Genomic DNA, 21,450 nt, shown 5'->3' on the forward strand with positions numbered 1-21,450 from the left:
ACAACCATTGGGCTTATGTGCAATCAAAATGCTGTCCTCAAAGCAGAAAAGAAGGATCTAAGAGAAGAGAATAAGCGCCTTAGGGAAATTATTGAGAATAAAAGTGAGACAGAAAACAAGGATCTGAATGAGCACAGAACACAGAACACAGAAAATGACCTTCTCCCGATCAACCGCGTAGAAAATGAGAACAGTAGAGAAAGGCAGAAAGATCTTCCCCCGCAGCTAGGCGAAATCCTCCCGAAAAAGCGTTTGGTTTTTAAGAGACTTAAGGCTTTCATCTCGCATGGGTCCAAGTCAAAAAGCAAAGGCGAGTCCAACAGAATAGGCGTCAAAAGCAAGGTTGAGGCAGACGATTGGTTGCCGACCAGCATGGCAACAGGTTGTTCTGACATGGACGTAACCATTACGGACCAACAAGAAAATAACCTGCTCCCAATAAATAAAACCTCGCTCCAAGAAAATGACATGAATTTAAAAATCAAAGTCTTTGAGGAGAACACTAGTGAAAGGGAGACAGATCTTCCAACACAGGCAGAGGTCTGCCATGGACAAGTCCTCAAAAAGAACCGGTCGGTTTTGAATAAAATTAGGGATTTCTGCACACATGGATTAAAAAACATACTTAATAACACCCAAGAGTCCCACAGTAAGAACACCAACACGAAGCAGGGCAAGTCAAATGAGGAGTTAAACAGCAAATTAAACTTCCATGGATCGAAAAATGTCTCCAAAAGCAAACAAGAGTCTCACAGCAAAGTCATCAAGCAGGAGAAGTCAGAAAATGAGTTTTCGACTGCCAGTGAGGATGAACCACAGCCAGGTTGTTCACACATGAATATCGATGGATGGGCAACCGAAAGGACCTACAAGACCTCTGAAGCCTGTCACAGTAATATCGACAAGAAACATGAGGAGTCAGAGGACGAGTTTTCGACCAGTGGTGACGATGAAACCCAGTCGGAGAGCTCTCATGAGAGTGATAAGTCTCACAGTAGAGTCAACGAACATGAGGAGTCAAAGGAAGAGTTTTCGACTACCAGTGACGATGATCCCCAGCCGGACAGCTCTCGTAAGAGTGATAAGTCAAACGGTAAAGTCGTCATTGATAGATTAGAAAATGACGCCGAAAACAAAGGCGATTCCGACACTAGCAGTGAGATTGAACCAGAATCAGGTTATTTACACATGAATATCAATGGATGGGCAATCGGAAGGACCTACAAGACCTCTGAAGCCTGTCACAGTAAAGTCATCGAACAGGAGGAGTCAAAGGAAGAGTTTTCGACTACCGGTGACGATGAAATCCAGCCGGACAGCTCTCGTAAGAGTGATAAGTCAAACGGTAAAGTCGTCACCGATAGATTAGAAAATGACGCCGAAATCAAAGGCAATTCCGACACAAAAGACTTCGAGAACAAGCAGGGGGCTTCAGGTGATCAGTCGTCAAATAGCAGTGCGACTGAACCACGGTCAGGTTGTTCCGACATGGACGTAACCAAGAAGGAACCCCAAGAAAATGACATACATTTAAAAATCAAAGTCTTCGAGGAGAACACTAGAGAAAGAGTGAAAGACCTTGCAACACAGGCAAAGGTCTGCTCTAGACAAATCCTCCAAAAGAATCGTTTGGTTATGAAGAAAATGAAGGGCCTCTACACATATGGACTCAAAAAGAATTTCAAAAGCACCCAAGAGTCCCGCACTAAAAACACGAATACGAAGCAGAGGGAGTCAGATAAATTAATAAATAAAAATGTCTTCAAAAGCAAACGGGAGTCTCACAGTAAAGTCATGCAGCAGGAGTCAGACGATGACTCAGAAATCGAAGGCGATTCTGAAAGGAAAGACATTGAAAGCAAGCAGGGTGAGTCCTATACCGGGGACGATGAACCCCAACCTGATGTGAATGATGAGCCACAAAATCCCTCCGAAAACAAAAGCCAGTCTCACAACATTGATCTCGACTGGGAGTGGTGGGAGTCAAATGAGTTATTCGTCACCAATGGATCACAAGCTAACTGTGAAAGCAAAGCCGATTCCACCGATAACGGCATCGACTGGAAGTGGTGGGGGCAGGATAATGAGTTCAGTGATGTACGCAGGTTCTTCCGAGGCGAGTCCCTCAACGACGTATACAAGAATCAGGGGGAATCGGACGAGAAGATGGCGACTACCGGTGACCACAAACACCAGCCGGATAGCCCTGATGTGAATGGTGATGGCTAGACAGCCTACCTGGGAGGTGTCTCGAGTCTATATTTGGGATTCAGAGCCCAAACTATGATATTTGTGTTTCAGTAGATGTTATGTGATAGACCATATAATGAAACATAAAACAAATCTCTCTGATGTTCACCAATAGAAGAGTAGCTACCTTCTGTGTGGAGATGTTTTGGCCTTTGAGGCTACATTCACATTGCTACATGCATGCATACATTGCTACGTTTACACTGCGCATTCCCCCTGCTCTGGCGTTCCCCCCTCTCATTCCCCCTGCTCTGGCGTTTCCCCCTCTCATTCCCCCTGCTCTGGCGTTTCCCCCTCTCATTCCCCCTGCTCTGGCATTTCCCCCTCTCATTCCCCCTGCACTAGCATCTCAAACTCTCATTCCCCTTGCTCTGGCGTGTCCCCCACTCATTCCCCCTGCTCAGGCGTTTCCCCCTCTCATTCCCCCTGCACTAGCATCTCAAACTCTCATTCCCCCTGCTCTGGCGTTTCCCCCTGCTCTGGAGTTTCCCCCTCTTATTCCCCCTGCTCTAGCGTGTCCCCCTCTCTCATTCCCCCTGCTCTGGCGTGTCCCCCTCTCTCATTGCCCCTGCTCTGGTGTTTCCCCTGTCATTCCCCCCCTGCTCTGGCGTTTCCCCCTCTCATTCCCCCTGCTCTGGCGTTCCCCCCTCTCATTCCCCCTGCTCTGGCGTTTCCCCCTCTCATTCCCCCTGCTCTGGCGTTTCCCCCTCTCATTCCCTCTGCTCTGGCGTTTCCCCCTCTCATTCCCCCTGCTCTGACGTTTCCCCCTCTCATTCCCTCTGCTCTGGCGTTTCCCCCTCTCATTCCCCCTGCTCTGACGTTTCCCCCTCTTATTCCCTCTGCTCTGGCGTTTCCCCCTCTCATTCCCTCTGCTCTGGTGTTTCCGAGCCTCTAAACCGGAGACATTTGGAAACACTTCTGACCCGTTTTGGTTTGGAGTTTCCGGGGATGTGTTGTAGGCTCAACGGCCGCAAATGGAGACCATTGGCAACGCCGACACTGACGCCAATGTTTCTCCTCCTGATTGGGTCTCATCGGTCACGACGTCTCGTTCTCTGAGACTTAAAGCTACTAACGTTAGCATGGCAACTACCAGCAGTGGGCGGAGTCTCCACGCTGCCTCCTGTTTATGCCCAGTGTACCAGGATGTTGATGAGATATTTTGGTTTGGTCTCTGTTAGTGTAAACAGAGATTATTTCTTCTACTGGAGATAAATACACTTTTGGCCCAAAACTCTGCTGAAAATGTAAATGTAGCCTAAATCTCGTTGTGTTTGTGTGGGTTTACCCCGGGTGCTCCGGTTTCCTCCCACCATAAAGACAATGAAAATGAAAAAAAAAAAATTCAAATAAAAAAAAAGAATAAAAAAAAAAAAAAATACAATCCATATGCCTCTGTCGTATATTTCCACGAAAGGGAAACCATGTTTAAAAAAGTATTGGTTAATTTATTTGGCAATAGCATACATGTAAAACAATTGTCAAATAAATAGAGTTAGATTAAGTATTAAGTGGGTGTTTTTATTTAAATGAATTTAAAGGTGCCGTAGGTATTGTGAAGATCCAGGACTTAGCCAAAGAATCTGAACATCAACAACTTCTCAGTCCCTCCCCCCTTTCTGCTAACGCCCAAAACGGTCTCCTAAGCCCCTCCCCCCACAAGGGAGAGTGAATGCGTGTGCATGAGCAGTGATTGACACGCAGTTAGACACCCCCCCCCTGGCCCTGATTGGTGCATCTGAACAGTTAGACACCCCCCTGGCCCTGATTGGTGCATCTGAACAGTTAGACACCCCTTTGGCCCTGATTGGTGCATCTGAACAGTTAGACACCCCCCTGGCCCTGATTGGTGCATCTGAACAGTTAGACACCCTTTTGGCCCTGATTGGTGCATCTGAACAGTAAGACACCCCCCTGGCCCTGATTGGTGCATCTGAACAGTTAGACACCCTTTTGGCCCTGATTGGTGCATCTGAACAGTTAGACACCCTTTTGGCCCTGATTGGTGCATCTGAACAGTTAGACACCCCCCTGGCCCTGATTGGTGCATCTGAACAGTTAGACACCCCCCTGGCCCTGATTGGTGCATCTGAACAGTTAGACACCCCCTTTGGCCCTGATTGGTGCATCTGAACAGTTAGACACCCCCCTGGCCCTGATTGGTGCATCTGAACAGTTAGACACCCCCCCCTGGCCCTGATTGGTGCATCTGAACAGGGAGCTGTGGATTTTTGCAAATCTCACTCCAGGCTGTAGGTGGAGCCAGAGGATCCAGGTTTTTTTTAATGACCTGCTTCATGTAGTTCTACTGGAACATAGGGTCAGTTTAAGCAAATATGACAGAAAGTTAGTTTTATAAGTCTTACCTACTGCACCTTTAAGAGAAACTGATGATTTTCAACCAGTTTTGTGTCACTGCTGCATGGACAGTACATGCAAATGAACGGCACACTTCAACCCCCGCTGCACATATCATGCAAGGAATGAATAACATTAATGTGTTCAGAAACAGACAGAGCAGTGGGAGAAGTATTCCCATCTTTTACTGAAAGAGTAATTTGTTTTTTAGTTCACCCTGGACCCTATTTTCCAATGCATTGTGTGTTGACAGCAGCAAAACTTCACTTAGACAAAAGAACACACAAAGTCAGTAGAAAGAGATGGGACCTACCAGCAATGCCGCTGATCGGCATATTTTCTGTCACCAGTGTAGCATTAAAGAAATGGGGATTTAGCAAGCTAGCTAACTAGCCAGTCGCTAAATGAGTAAAATGAATGGTCTTGGTCTTGCATGCCACAGACAGGCTCACTTGTTGCAGGAAGGACACTCATTAATCAGCGAGTGCCTGTTAGGTGAGTAGTGATTGGCTCAGCAACATGTGTGTCGTATCTGTGGTGGGGCTGCAGAGTGCAGACACAAACATACAGTCTGCCTGCTCATAGTGCAGCCAGAAGCCTCCAGGAATTTAAAAAACAGACATCAGGGTTGTGTTTTAGCTGCAGGATGGGCTCCAAAAGCTCCAGCTTGAACAAAATCCCAAATGCACAGGAGCTCATGCAGGAAACTGGCTGTGAGTATCAACTTTTTGACTTTAGTTGCTTGGTTTTTGGTGTGCAAAATCTTAAGACAAGGAGCAGTTTGTGGAAACTAAAAGAGAGAACAGATCAAACCTAAGAAAAACAAGTCAAGTCACTCCTGAATCATGAATCTGTTTAATGCAATGCTTGTTTTTGCTTCTATTCAAACTGTACATTCATCTGAATACATACAGTAGATAAAGATTGTGGAGTTTGAAGAGTATGACATATAAACAGTCAGTGTTGCTGCTGAAGGACAGCGACAGCTGTGAAACACGAAGCCACAACAGATGTTTCCTGCTGCAATTTATCTCCTTTAACAATATGAGCAGACTGAAAATATGCATTCCTGAGTTTGCTGACACTTTTACATATTTACACATCTTTTTAAAGTGCTCATATTATGCTCATTTTCAGGTTCATAATTGTGTTTAGAGGTTGTACCAGAATAAGTTTACATGGTTTAATTTTCAAAAAACACCATATTGTTGTTGTACTGCTCATTGCTGCAGCTCCTCTTTTCCCCCTGTGTGTTGAGCTCTCTGTTTTAGCTACAGAGTGTGACATCACACTGCTGTAACATCTTTGTTGGGAGTCGCACATACGCAGTAGCTAGGTAAGGACTACTAGCCAGTCAGAAGCAGAGTATGAGGGCGTGCCCTGACAGTACCTAGGTAAGGACTACTAGCCAGTCAGAAGCAGAGTATGAGGGCGTGCCCTGACAGTACCTAGGTAAGGACTACTAGCCAGTCAGGAGCAGAGTATGAGGGCGTGCCCTGACAGTACCTAGGTAAGGACTACTAGCCAGTCAGGAGCAGAGTATGAGGGCGTGCCCTGACAGTACCTAGGTAAGGACTACTAGCCAGTCAGAAGCAGAGTATGAGGGCGTGCCCTGACAGTACCTAGGTAAGGACTACTAGCCAGTCAGAAGCAGAGTATGAGGGCGTGCCCTGACAGTACCTAGGTAAGGACTACTAGCCAGTCAGAAGCAGAGTATGAGGGCGTACCCTGACAGTACCTAGGTAAGGACTACTAGCCAGTCAGGAGCAGAGTATGAGGGCGTGCCCTGACAGTACCTAGGTAAGGACTACTAGCCAGTCAGAAGCAGAGTATGAGGGCGTGCCCTGACAGTACCTAGGTAAGGACTACTAGCCAGTCAGAAGCAGAGTATGAGGGCGTGCCCTGACAGTACCTAGGTAAGGACTACTAGCCAGTCAGAAGCAGAGTATGAGGGCGTGCCCTGACAGTACCTAGGTAAGGACTACTAGCCAGTCAGGAGCAGAGTATGAGGGCGTGCCCTGACAGTACCTAGGTAAGGACTACTAGCCAGTCAGAAGCAGAGTATGAGGGACGTGCCCTGACAGTAGCTAGGTAAGGACTACTAGCCAGTCAGGAGCAGAGTATGAGGGACGTGCCCTGACAGTAGCTAGGTAAGGACTACTAGCCAGTCAGAAGCAGAGTATGAGGGCGTGCCCTGACAGTACCTAGGTAAGGACTACTAGCCAGTCAGAAGCAGAGTATGAGGGCGTGTCCTGACAGTACCTAGGTAAGGACTACTAGCCAGTCAGAAGCAGAGTATGAGGGCGTGCCATGCTAGCAGCTAGGCGAGCATTATAACGTGTGTTCCAAAGTGACCACGTTTGTCTCTGAAGTAAAGGCTGGACTACAACAGAGCTGTTTGGAGCAGTTTGTGAACAGTGTTTTCTGTTGGAGATGGTAAGTCCCTTTGGGGGGGACTTTTTAGGGGCTTTTTCACTTTGTAAACCTATAACATGCACAACAAAGATATATGACACAATAAAGGAAAGGGGGAACAGCCAAAAAGCATAATATGAGCACTTTAATGATGACTTTTAATATGATTTAAGAGAAAAAAACACGAAAAATAAGTTCTTATATGCTAAAACAGTCTCTGTATGTGTTGGTATCTGCTGAGGAGTGTGTCTGGGCTCTCTGATAGCAGCCGGGGGAGTGCTGCTAAACTCATCAGCGTTGTTCCATCTGCTGCTTATCCCAATTTGTGTGTGAACACCCTCAACTGTCCACACTGATCCAGATAACTGTGCTGCTTCAGCTGCAACTATCTCCAGTGGTGCAGAAATGTGTTTACTGTTCTATTAAAGTCATACCTGCCAACATTTGGTTTTTCTCATCTCATTTGAGATATGTGCGGGGGTGGGGGGTAGGCTACTGTTAAGTGTACTGTTATGCGTGTTTTATAGTAGCAGCAGCCAAGCTGGCGCGAGCCATCGTGACGTTAAAATGACGTAGATCTTTCCGGCGCGCCCGGATTCATAGCGCGTGACAAAGCGGAAACAGGAAGCATGGACGAGTTCGAGGACAATGTGATGCCAGGACTCTCAGAGTGACTGCAAGTTAAGATGAGCTCTTTTAGGGTGAATGAAAGGCTTGATCCCACCAAGTAGCTCATCCAATCAAATCGAAGCATTGACGTCAATGCTGCTGCCAGTTCTGCCGTCGTTTACCTTTTTCTTCTTCTTCTAGTCAGTAGACATAGCAAAGTCGGTAGCCTTTGCTCATTAGCGCCCCCTCTGTTCAGGAGAAGACTGCAACTAGTGACGTCACATTTGCTCTCAACAGCTGGGCTGCGCTACTGTATAACGCCCTTAAGTCTGCCATTAAGCTTAACATTGCCATCTTGTGTTCAGCTCTCATCACTGCCTCTGTCTGTCCTTTTCATGATGAAGAATGAAATCGCCTGTGTTTTAATGTCCTGGGTAATAATGTCATTGTTCCCACCGTGCGCTACATTACAATCAATGCGACATACCTTACAAAAAGCACGTAGGTTGTCGATATGACTCGGTAGGATGCATGTAAACTGTTGCGCCCAACACTCTTGAAATGTACAGTTACATTTTGATTTCTTTGCGGGAACACCTGCCATTTTTATCGGCTAGCTTTCGGGTCTGAAGTTTCCGCGAAGCTTGCGCAGAGATCAACTGCACAACTGGGTTATAGGTTGCCAGGTTGAGGGTTATAGGTTTCCAGGTTGAGGGTTATAGGTTGCCAGGTTGAGGGTTATAGGTTTCCAGGTTGAGGGTTATAGGTTGCCAGGTTGAGGGTTATAGGTTTCCAGGTTGAGGGTTATAGGTTGCCAGGTTGAGGGTTATAGGTTTCCAGGTTGAGGGTTATAGGTTGCCAGGTTGAGGGTTATAGGTCACCAGGTTGAGGGTTATCGGTTGCGTTGGTTATATGTTCTGTTTTTTTGGACATTTTGTTGCTTTTTCGGCTCGTTTTCTGTGAACGATGTGGCGAGGGGGGGTAATGTGGTTGCCAGGTTGAGGGTTATAGGTCGCCAGGATGAGGGTTATAGGTTGCCAGGTTGAGGGTTATAGGTCGCCAGGTTGAGGGTTATAGGTCGCCAGGTTGAGGGTTATAGGTCGCCAGGTTGAGGGTTATAGGTCGCCAGGTTGAGGGTTATAGGTTGCCAGGTTGAGGGTTATAGGTCGCCAGGTTGAGGGTTATAGGTCGCCAGGTTGAGGGTTATAGGTTGCCAGGTTGAGGTTTATAGGTCGCCAGGTTGAGGGTTATAGGTCGCCAGGTTGAGGGTTATAGGTTGCCAGGTTGAGGGTTATAGGTTTCCAGGTTGAGGGTTATAGGTTGCCAGGTTGAGGGTTATCGGTTGCGTTGGTTATATGCTCTGTTTTTTGGACATTTTGTTGCTTTTGCCTGGTGTTTTTTAAGTTCTTTTCCTCGTTTTTGCCTGCTTTTTTTCCAACATTTTTGACACTTTTCCCAAAAAGTCTAGGCGCTTATTTTGATGTCCCATATTTCTGATACAAAAAACGTTGAAAACATGTCAAATTTGACCCGAGGACAACATGAGCGTTAATACTTCATCCACACAAAGCACGTTGCTTCGTCACATGAGTGACAGCTTTAATCGGCTCGCTTTTCTGTGAACGATGTGGCGAGGGGGCAATGCAGTTGCCAGGCTGAGGGTTATAGGTCGCCAGGTTGAGGGTTATAGGTTGCCATGTTGAGGGTTATAGGTCACCAGGTTGAGGGTTATAGGTCGCCAGAATGAGGGTTATAGGTCGCCAGAATGAGGGTTATAGGTCGCCAGGTTGAGGTTTATAGGTCGCCAGGTTGAGGGTTATAGGTCGCCAGGTTGAGGGTTATAGGTCGCCAGGTTGAGGGTTATAGGTCATCAGGTTGAGGGTTATAGGTCGCCAGATCGCCAGGTTGAGGGTTATAGGTCGCCAGGTTGAGGGTTATAGGTCGCCAGGTTGAGGGTTATAGGTCGTCAGGTTGAGGGTTATAGGTCGCCATGTTGAGGGTTATAGGTCACCAGGTTGAGGGTTATAGGTCGCCATGTTGAGGGTTATAGGTCACCAGGTTGAGGGTTATAGGTTGCCAGGTTGAGGGTTATAGGTCGCCAGGTTGAGGGTTATAGGTCGTCAGGTTGAGGTTTATAGGTTGCCAGGTTGAGGGTTATAGGTCGCCAGGTTGAGGGTTATAGGTCGCCAGATCGCCAGGTTGAGGGTTATAGGTCGCCAGGTTGAGGGTTATAGGTCGCCAGGTTGAGGGTTATAGGTCGTCAGGTTGAGGGTTATAGGTCGCCATGTTGAGGGTTATAGGTCGCCAGGTTGAGGGTTATAGGTCGCCAGGTTGAGGGTTATAGGTCGCCAGGTTGAGGGTTATAGGTCATCAGGTTTAGGGGTTTTAGCGCCAGGTTGAGGGTTATAGGTCACCAGGTTGAGGGTTATAGGTCGCCAGGTTGAGGGTTATAGGTCGCCAGGTCGCCAGGTTGAGGGTTATAGGTCGCCAGGTTGAGGGTTATAGGTCGCCAGGTTGAGGGTTATAGGTCGTCAGGTTGAGGTTTATAGGTTGCCAGGTTGAGGGTTATAGGTCGCCAGGTTGAGGGTTATAGGTCGCCAGGTTGAGGGTTACAGGTTGCCAGGTTGAGGTGACAAATGGGTTGAACATTGTATACGGTGTGGATTGTGTGAATAGGATGCGTTTCATACAAGATCTGGCAACTGGTCAACATTAGACAAACATATTAGTCCAATTATTTATAAAGAAGTTTCTCGGGAGAAATAACAATCCGGGAGAGTGTCGGCAGGTATGAATAATGTTTAATATTCTTCGCTGTTCTGTCATTATTCTTTAATCTGATATCTATGGATCAGAATATTGTTCTTCATGATGTTAAAGGACCGTAACTGTCAACAAATTCTCATGTTCAGACTCAAACTAGCAGTGGATGTATCGACTAGCTCTATCTTCTAGCTTAGCACAGATCCTGGAGGTAACTGGCTCCATCTAGCCTAGCTTAGCACAGATCCTGGAGGTAACTGGCTCCATCTAGCCTAGCTTAGCACAGATGCTGGAGGTAACTGGCTCCATCTAGCCTAGCTTAGCACAGATCCTGGAGGTAACCGGCTCCATCTAGCCTAGCTTAGCACAGATCCTGGAGGTAACTGGCTCCATCTAGCTTAGCTTAGCACAGATCCTGGAGGTAATCTGCTCCATCTAGCCTAGCTTAGCACAGATCCTGGAGATAACTGGTTCCATCTAGCCTAGCTTAGCACAGATCCTGGAGGTAACCGGCTCCATCTAGCCTACTGCTCCCAATAAGTGACAAAATAACACCAACATGTTCCTATTTACATGTTGTGATTTGTATAGTCACAGCGTGTACAAATAACAAGGTCACATGAGACACAGCCATCTTCTAACCGTATACATACTGGGAACTATATTCTCAGAAGGCGAAGCACTGCTACTTCTGCTACTTGGGCGGAGTGATATGCCCCCCACCCCGACTCTAGCAAGACTCTCAGGATTGCATTCAGATATTGGAAATGTGTCTGCGACAGTGGAAACGCTTTTGGTTTTGGTGTAAGGTCAGCATCATAGAAATAAAATGGACAGAAAGGCCATTTCCATTTAAATTAACGTAGCCGAATGGTCAGAGCGGCAGACATTTTTGCGTGTACCATTGTCATGGTAATGTATAAACTATATCTGACGGAGATGAGGTTTTGCTGTAACGGACAAACAAGCAGAGACGTTATGAGGCAGAGAGGCAGCCACTAAATGAGTCAAGTTAACTTAACCCATGTGTTGTCTTCCCGTGAAACATGAAAAAAACACTTTTTGTTGTCGTTTTTTTTGACGTTGACGTTTTTTTTTTTTACTTTTTTGTGTGTTTTAGTCTCTTTTTTCCACATTTGTATTGCTTTTTCTGATGTTTGTATCCCTTTTTTTGACATTTTGTCGCTTTTGCCAGCGTTTTTTGAAGCGTTTTTCTTACTTTTTTACGCTTTGTTCTGGTGTTTTTTAAGGTTTTTTTGTCGTTTTTGATACTTTTCCCAAAGTCTAGGCGCTTATTTGGACGTCCCATATTTCTTCCACCACAGCTAAGTCAACAGGTGTTTACATAAATGAGACATTTGTGTTTCAGAGCCGGCATTTTAAAGTGAGGTCAATGAAATGTGACGTGCGGCAGAGCTGAGGGTTGGTTTATTCCAGCTGGGTGTCTTTTTTTGTGTTTTGGTCACTTTTTTCCACATTTTTATAGCTTTTTCTGATGTTTGTATCCCTTTTTTTTGGACATTTTGTTGCTTTTACCTGGTGTATTTTACTGTCGTTTTTGCCTGCTTTTTTTCCAACATTTTGACACTTTTCCCAAAGTTTTAGGCTCTTATTTCGACATCCCATATTTCTGATATAAAATACTTTGAAAATGAGGCTTAATGCTTCATCCACACAAAACACGTTGTCACGAGTGACAGCTTTAATCAGCTTGTTTTCTGTGAACGATGTGGCGAGGGGGTAATGCGGATTTAGCAAGCTAACGTTAGCCAACTAACATGTCGTCCAGTGACTGGCTGGCTTGCTGGTTCCGTGCTTTTATGCTGCATTAGTTACAGCCAATGAGCTGAACGGCGGGCTGGGTCTAATGTTAGCGGTCCGCTGAACCCGTTGCCGTTGGGTCTAACTGTCCCTCCTCCTAACTTCCCTCGGCACCGAGAATGTCTTACGAGCTGCGTCGAGCACATTGCATTGACTGTATAAAAAGCTCAGGCTGCTCTCCTCCCATCGAGATGCGACACAGTTTACAGCCCCACTGACAACAATCGCCATTTTGTTGTGTACCAATCAAATGACCACGGCAAACAGTTCAATGGCCTTTCAATCCATTTTATTTCTAAAGTTGGCATACTGTTCCTCTCCTGCAGATCTCCTTTTCATGACATAAACAACAAGAGAAAGTCAACAGAGCAGCTCTGATGTAGTCTGTCCATGACGTTCCACTTCCAGGATTTCTCCGGTGCCACCGGAAATTCAGCCGGATGTCGGTACCAACCTGATCTCACAGAATTCCGTGAAATGAACACGGCCCCTTAAGTTAAGGAAAAGGTCGTGGGTGGGTTTACGGTTCAGTGACACGCGGGAAGAACGGGACAGAAACGAACCCCGCTCTCCTGGGTGAACGTCCTGTGTTTGACCATCCACCGCCCCAACCAACCTCCTTATGCAGAATTTCGGCCTCTTAATGCTACGTCATCTTCTCATCGACTTTACATTGGCGTTGTTTTCCGTGGTTTCCACACGGTTTTTTCACACATTCCGTGCCACCACCACGTAATGCGCTGTTAACAATTCGTGATCATTTCACGGAATTCTGTGCGACCAGGCAGATGTCCGTCACCTTCCTCTTTCTTTGTGTTGGCGTTCTAACCTCCGGTGGATTTCTGAGGACTATGGTTAACTCCTCAGATCTCTGCAGGGTAAATCCAGACAGCTAGCTAGACTATCTGTCCAATCTGAGGTTTCTGTTGCACGACTAAAACAACTTTTAAACGTACACATGTTCCACCAAAACAAGCTCCTTCCAGAGGCTATTTTGCAGAGGCACCGTGACTCCGTCTGGAGCTTAGCGCCGCCTAAAACAATTGTGATTGGCTTAAAGAAATGCCAATGAACTTGAAATCCGACCTGCTGCAGTGCAAACCAGTTAAATATAAAAGCTTGTGATAATAAAACATGTTCTGACTGTAATCAATCAAAGGTTCTCTGTGTTTCAGTCTCCGCTGCTCACATCCTCCGTCTGTACGAGAGGTTTGAGTTTCTGGACGTAGACCAGAGGGGAGAGCTCAGGTCGGTGGACATCTGTGTTTTAACCTGTAATTATCACATTGGAAGCAAAATGTCCATGTGGACAAATTCTGTGTGAAAGGTGTTTGGTCCTGATGGGTTTGGTCTGGACACACATTTGTTTCTAATAGAGAGAGTGGGAACAGTCAGAGGTTATTCAATTATTTTCCTCCCGTATTTCTCATGTTTTATGTGACAAAATGAAGAAAAGTCGGTGCCATGTCATTTCTCCGACGCTCCATTGTTCCGACCTCTCAATAACCTGAAAAATTCCCTTTGGTCCTACAGCCCACTAGTCCAACGTCCACCAGCGATATTACGAATCCCACTATGGCCACGCCAAGACCCGCCCTTCAATAGCATTTATTGGCCAGGCGTCCATGCTTACGCAAGGTAACGTAACCCCATTCATACAGGTCCTATCCCCTGACCAATCAGCTATCCTAACCTTAAAGGAGAATTCTGGTCAATTATAACACGTAGCTCTGTTGTTTTGAAATGTGGAGTGCTGGCAGTAGCAAAAAAAAACTAAACCAATCGGTGCTGCCTACACCATGTTATCCCCCTGCTAGCGTTAGCACCCAACAGGCTTAAACAGGGCAGGTTTTAAACGTGTTTTAAGCCTGTAAACATGCTCGAGATGTCATTACAAGTGCCTCCCCATGTGCAGTGATGGAACACAGTGAATCTGACTGCTGTAGATGTGACAGAAAGGCATAAACGTTGTGTTAATCCAGCCAGTGCACATACCTCTGATTATTTCCTGTTGTCCGGTCAAGTCCACACTAGTCGATTGTCGAACTCATTCAATCCAATATTCCAGTCAGATTCACTGTGTTCCCTCGGAAGGAATCACTGCACATGGGTAGCACTTGTAATGACACTTCGAGCATGTTTAGAGGCTAAAGACAAGAGGCTGTTTAAGCCTGTTGGGTGCTAACGCTAGCAGGGGGATAACACGGTGCAGGCAGCACCGATTGGTTTAGTTTTTCTCGCTACTGACAGCTCTCCACATTTCCAAACAACAGAGCTACGTGTTGGAATCGACCGGAGTTCTTCTTTAACTACTCGAGGTCAATGCCTAACCCCAACCAATCGAGCTGCCTTGTAGGGCGGGTCTTGGCGTGGCCATAGTGGGATTCGTAATTTCGCCCCCAAAGGGATGTCGGACTATTGGGCTGTATTGATTTTTCGGGTTATTGAGAGGTCAGAACAATGGAGCGTCGGAGAAATGGGGCAGTCCCCGAAAAATCTGAAGTTTCTTTGCCGAATTGGCATCTTTAACATAATGAAACACCTCAGTAAAGCTAAAGGTGAAAACACATTTGTGCACCGAGGCTAATGACCGGTGGTGGGAACTATTTCACAGATACTTATGAAGTTACTTATAAGGGTCTAACTTCCAACATCCTCTGCAAAAATCCAGAAGGAAGGTTCAGTTTTTTAAAGACGTTCTTAATTAACGTTATTCAACGTTTTTTTTAATGATAGCTGTTCCTAATACTCGACTGAAGTATTCTGAAATGATCTCAGATATCAGTGATGTTTCTGTATCTGTGTGATATATTCTCTCTGTTTGTGTTTGTGTGTGTCTCAGGCCTGAGGATTTCGGAGCAATTCGGGAGTTGTCCATGAACCCCATCGGAGACAGAATCATCAGTGCCTTTTTCTCTCCAGGGTGCAGCAGCTTGCTAATGTTACCCCATTTTTATACTGGATTACATCAGATAATAAAATGACAACAATGTTTACATTACAAAAGAGTTACTTTAATATGGACACTGATTAAGCTGCAAAGCACAGCATAGAGTAAACCATTGCAGAGAACATGATTTAATTTCTGTATTGTTTTTCAATCATGAAACTGCCTGAACTAACGATGCATAAATCAGAAGATAAAGTCAGTACTTTTGTGAACACAGAAACTTTCAATCCTTCACACAACAAACTGTAACACAACTGGAGTTATGAGAGCAGTTTATAGTCCATCCTGTGTTTGTTGGTCACGTTGAACAGGAAACAGGAAACATTACTCATTACTCTTTCCGCTCTCTTTCTCCAGAAAGGAAGCGGTGGACTTTGCCTCCTTCGTTCGGATTCTGGCTCATTTTCGTCCCACGGAAACAAATCGAACCAGAGACGGAGCACAGCCAGAGCCGGCCAACAGCAGGACCAGGAAACTCAAATGTTAGTCCACTTTGGTTTGTTCTGCTTCAACTTTTCATTTCTACTTAGTGAGATGTGATCCACTAATGTCAGTCCCTCTGTCTGTCTGTGTGTTCAGTTGCTTTCCAGTTATATGATCAGGACAGAGATGGAAAGATTTCACGAGAAGAACTTCTCCAGGTCTGTTAAACTCATAACTGTGTATCTGCACACCTCTCTAAATACACAGCTTGGAAACAAACTTCAAATGGTACCACTCAGACTCTGAAATCTGCTTCAGGTCGATGGGTTTCAGGCACATTTATTTGATGGAGCATATGATTACTTCACTATATTACCCAGAGTCCTTGCAATGCAAAAACGGTGCAACTTCAGCAGTATTGCATCTTTCCAGTTCACTCACACGGGCAGCTGTAGTCAGTTTGGATTCACTTCACTACTGTACATCTATATGATTAGTAATCTACAAAAATGACCCTACATGAGGATATACAAATGGGGATAACGGTGCAAAGTTTTAAACAGCCTTCTTGAAGCATGTGATTATTTCAAGATACAAGACATCCACCACTAATTATCCTTATCCTCCGACAGAAAGATATAACAGTATATCATTTGCATATACATTAATGCTGAGAGCCCTAAAGGATTTATGACAACCTCTGGTCCGTCTGGTTTTATTTTCTTAAAATAGCTTGTAAAACATCAACCCTGTTGTCCACAGTCAATCTATGAACACCATTTTTTCTGGAAAAACTGGGCTATTAGAATATCTGTGCTGCAGTGAGGTCACTTGAATGTTAAAAAGGTTGTAGGACCATAAAGACAAATAAATAAATAAAACGAAACATGAATCTCACAGATATGTATTGATATCACACACACAGCAATAAAAGCTAAGCCAATCTTCTGTCTAAGTCAGTTTTCATATGTATTAGGAGTCAAACAGTGAAAAAATTAACATTATTACTTATACAGTGGACAAAATATCTACATTTTTTCAAAAAAAGTCCAGACGCTTTTGTCCTCATGACATTCACTTATGCCAATACTCTACTAATGTCATATTCATTGATATCACACACACAGCAATGCCACACAAACATTTGTGTTGTCTAAAACAGTTATATATATTTGGAGTCCTCCAGTGCAAAAATAAACATAATGAACATTATAACTCATATAAAGGACAAACTATTTACATTTCTTACATACAGTGAATCAATGTTGGATGTAAAAGCATGGATTAATTGCACAAAGACCCCGAAAATCTCTGGACTTCTAGGCTGGATACAAAACCTTCTGTAAGGGCTAGGAAGACAACAAAGACATCAGCAGAATGGGGCGACTGTTAGCTTTTAGCTCCAAAAGACCGTATGTTTCTATTAGTTATTATTATACCTTGGAAGGTTAAACATATATTATGTATGTAGAGAAAGGAATTGGGCCCAGAATCGAGCCTTAGAAATTAGGTATGATTTCATATAAATGAGGTTTATTGACAGTGAATTCCAACAGTAAGTAAGTAGAATGACGTTGGCTTAGTAGATATAACACAGAATTGGGTGATCGTTTATACTTTATAAACAGACTGTGTCAATTTTGACCCGGGAAGCCAATACAAGGGTTAAGACGCCAGTCGTTTCTGAATGTGATGATTGATCGGTTGCTAACTGTGACTGACAGGTGCTGCGGATGATGCTGGAGATGCAGGTAACGGAGGAGCAGCTGCAGAGCATCGCCGAGCGAGCCATCCAGGAAGCCGACCTGGACCAAGATGACGCCATCTCCTTCGACGAGTTCAGAAAGGTGAGAGGGGTCGACTTAATTTTGGGACCAAATACACAATTGGGGATATTAATCTAAACCTAAACACTTTAGATTTTAGATTAGATTAAGATTCAGCTTTATTGTCATTCTGCAGAGTACAAGGACAATATAATAATATGAACAATGTATGAACAACATGTACATATATGTGCAATGTAGTAGCATACATTGACATGACAGTGACATACTAGTAGTAAGAATAATATAGATATATGCAGTGTATTAACAGAATATATAATAAGAGAAACAGAATAAATATGGATATACTGAATGAAACATATAGAAAGATATGTACAGTATGTACAGCTATGTGCAGTGTAGTAACATTATAAGAATAGGAAGAATAGTAAGAATAAGTGTATGTGCAGGATGAATAGTATGAAGAGCAGTACAATATGGCTACGTATAGGTGTAATTACAGCATGTACATCTGTAAATAAATAAACAGTATTGGTGAGGTAGGGTAGTGCAAATAATTTTTGTATTTAAGTAGGACTATTGTGAGGATGAATGACACATGAAACAATGAAATAAACTTTTTATACTGTTATAAATTATTATTAACATAGACGGAGAGTGTTTCCAAATACTGAAGTACTGAAATATCATCAAATGTACTTGTATGTTTTCATCTATGGTAGGAAAAGTACATATCATACTTTAAAATTAATATTAAAATGATTATTTTTATTTTGTTTTCAGTCACTGGAGAAAGTAGACATCGATCACAAGATGAATATTCGCTTCCTGAGTTAAAGACACGGCCGGCTACTACTTTGGGGGATTTTCCTGTTCACATTTAAAGGAAGAATCCTGCTAGAGGAGACAAAGATGGAGACACAACAAAGTGTGTAGTGATGTTTGTCTTGTAAATCAGCCCGGTCTCATGGCAGTTCGTGAAATGGTCACGTTATTGTTTATGGATTCGTGAACAGGACACGGTTATGTCGTTTTTTACGTGTGTTAATGTTGTTGTAATGTGTTTAAATGGGAAGCAGATTTCGTGATCACAGCACGACAACGGTAGGGAGTAGTATGAAAAGCAGAAAATCCACGTAAGGAGGTTGGTCGGGGGGGAGGACGGGTCAAACAACACAGGACTTTCACCCCGCAGACCGGGGATCGCGTCCGGCGTGTTGCAGTTCCTTTCCCCGTTCTTCTCTTCCTGACCACAACCGTCCCGTTGTTGTGGCCGGCGTGTGGCGTTTCATGTCCCCGTTGTTGCGTGCCACAGAGACGGATTGTGTCCTTGCGCCTGGGGATCGCGTCCTGCATGTGGCGGTCCGTCCCGTTGTTGTCGCCAGCGTGTGGCGTTGCATTTCCCCTTTGTGGTGTTTAATTTCCCCGTTGTGGCGTTGCATTTCCCCTTTGTGGTGTTTAATTTCCCCGTTGTGGCGTTTAGTTTCCCCGTTGTTGCGTCCCCCAGAGCAGCCCAGTGTCATGGCAGTTCCTGAAATGGTAACGTTCGAAAATCATGACCTGTACACAAAATAAACGAGAAAATCGTGACCTGTACACAAAATAAACGAGAAAATCGTGACCTGTACACAAATCAATAAATCTAAATAACGTGACCATTTCACGAACTGGCGTGAGACCAGGTTGTGTAAATTCAGTTCACGATATGAAGAGAAACAAGTAGGATGGAAGAGATCAGAGTTAGCACGGACCGTCCATGTGCAGCCCAAATACCGTATTGACCCAAATATGATACGACCCTGTGTTGTCCGCCTGTCTGTTCGCATGAGGAGCGCAGTAGACCCGCAGATCCAGGCGACTACGCAGGCCAAGTGGCGCTCCCCGTGTGAAAAGCCCCTTGATGCTTCAACAGTGTTATGACATAATGAGACTTTCTTCACTTCATATGAACACCATATGTGTAATTCATGGATCAATTCAAACGTTCTCTACGTGTTCTGTACCGTACTTTTTGTTTTCCCAATTAAGGTCCCACCGGAAGTTGGTGGACTTCACCTTTCTATGGGGAGAAAATGTAATTTTTGAAAAGGTTTTCAGTGTTAAGGTTGGAACTGTCCGCCTGTAATGAAGTATCTTTGTGGTTTTTAGTAATAACTAACTAACTCATCTTAAATAAATAACTTTAAACTCATATCGCGTATCAGTGTGAGCTTATTTAACCTTCGTCTATCAGCAGTTTCCTTCCCGAGATCTGTACGAGTTTAGAAACTGGACAACGTTCTGTCATGTGTGTGTCAATCTGTGATGATTGAATGTTTTAATACATCATTTCACAATCCAGTCTACAGTCTTTTGTCTCGTGCCGATGCAGACATACATCTTTCCTGTTTCTGTTTTATTTCAAAGATGTCAGGACATTCAGGACGTGATTATCACTTACACATTGTCAGCTGTGTTAAATCTGAATGTTGATCACATCCCATTGGTTCTCGCCTGTTCTGGTTGAAGCAACTGCCCACTAGATGCCATCACATCATCATCATTCAAAGCTTTTATTTGGGGATATAATAATGCGGGTACCAGTGCACACTTTGTGCCTTGTGGTGAAGTGAGTATGCTTGTTGCTTGTTGTTGTATGCTCAGTTGTAACACAGCCCCCCAAATTCAACGTCAGCAGGCTGCAGAGTTTCCAACACTGTTCCACAATCCAACAAGCACTTTGGTTGCAGCATATTGACACCTTAAAGGGATAATTCACATATTTGGAAGTCTGTTTATATGATCTACTTCTCCATAGTCAAGTGTGTTAGCTGCAGTAGAAGGCTGTCGGCACGCCACAAGTTTGTAGAAGCAGGCAGGATTACCGACACGGAAGCTAAGCTACAGTATGTCCTGCTGTGGACACACATTTTAGACACCTAAACACATCTATATCAGTTTAAGTGTACGCTATGTTTAGAATATTTTCAGCTATTACCTTGCTGTCAGACAGCCCTTTACGGCGGGGAACTGAAGCCGTTATCTCTGCTCTCTTCAAAGCCACCAGACTCCTTTGACAAAAACAGACATTTTACCTCTCAGAACACGGGAGTTGCTGCTCTACCGCTGCCTCCATCGGTTAGTTTTGCTAGTTCCTAACCCTTTTAAACACCAAAGTCACACAATAACACAAACTAACCAAACGATCAAGGCAGCGGGGTTCGATGGGGTTGATGTTGTGAGTCCAAGTTTCCCATATGCACCCTTTACCCCTCCCCCAGAACATTTAATCCATACAACAAACTCCTATTGTGGATGTTTACAGTTTACAATCCAGTTACCTGCGTTAGAAACTGTACAGAAACTATAATTTCTGTAAATTTAAATCCCATACATGGCAAAGCATGTCGAAGTTAACACTGCCAGCCTCTCAAAATACTGGAAACGGCCCATAAAATACCTCCCAAATTCTCAGGAAATGTCAGAAGACAGTCAAGGTCTTCACACCAAACCGGGAAAACCATTTCTTAATGGAGCTAGCTTTGCACACGGGGTCATTGTGATGTTGAAAGGACCCAAAACGAACTGTTGGTTCAAAGTTGGCAGAACACTATTGTCTAAAATATCATTGTATGCTCAAACATTTTCTTTCATGGGATCTAAGAAAGTTTACAAAAGTATTGTAGAGTTTGTAGACAGGACTGTCCACATACTTTTGTGTAATAAGTATGTCTTTTTAAAGTTGAATGTAAAGTTATTTTAATAGTAGGTGAAAGCGTTGTAACAGAAATAGTGGCCAATTGGTGCACTTCCTGCTTAAGACCACTAGATGGAGCCATTGCTAAACATTTCCTCTTCCTCTGGCAGCCAGCGGTGCATAACAGCTGGAGAAGATCAGACACTTTAAGTTGCCATCCCAAACTATAATTCCACTTTACCACTTTCCACACATTTTGTTTTAATGGGAAACTGATTTCATTTGTCGTGGAGCTACATCTGTCAGCATCTGTCAGGAGGTTCTTTTGCTGTGTTTGTACTTGTTCCTGCTCTTTGTACTGTAGGCCGAATGTCAAGATGTAAATGTTTCTTTTGAGC

The 21,450-nt window shown here is 44.4% G+C and overlaps 1 protein-coding gene across 3 annotated transcripts in view; it reads left to right on the forward strand.

The window, feature by feature from the left end:
- Window positions 1-20,485, forward strand: part of chp2 (calcineurin-like EF-hand protein 2) — a 39,901-nt gene extending 19,416 nt beyond the window's left edge. Inside the window, exons 1-7 of one of the 3 annotated variants that reach the window (XM_078247148.1) lie at window positions 5,146-5,321; window positions 13,392-13,464; window positions 15,059-15,139; window positions 15,524-15,648; window positions 15,746-15,807; window positions 17,314-17,436; window positions 18,160-20,485. In XM_078247148.1, the coding sequence (XP_078103274.1) occupies window positions 5,255-5,321; window positions 13,392-13,464; window positions 15,059-15,139; window positions 15,524-15,648; window positions 15,746-15,807; window positions 17,314-17,436; window positions 18,160-18,213 (585 nt within the window). In that variant the 5' untranslated portion in view covers window positions 5,146-5,254 and the 3' untranslated portion in view covers window positions 18,214-20,485. Of the gene's footprint in view, window positions 1-5,145; window positions 5,322-13,375; window positions 13,465-15,058; window positions 15,140-15,523; window positions 15,649-15,745; window positions 15,808-17,313; window positions 17,437-18,159 lie in introns of those variants that run through there. The other 2 variants (XM_078247147.1, XM_078247146.1) reach the window with 2 other exon arrangements.
- The last annotated feature ends 965 nt before the right edge of the window (window positions 20,486-21,450 follow it).

This window comes from Sander vitreus, chromosome 3, assembly GCF_031162955.1.
Source record: "Sander vitreus isolate 19-12246 chromosome 3, sanVit1, whole genome shotgun sequence".
Taxonomy (NCBI): domain Eukaryota; kingdom Metazoa; phylum Chordata; class Actinopteri; order Perciformes; family Percidae; genus Sander; species Sander vitreus.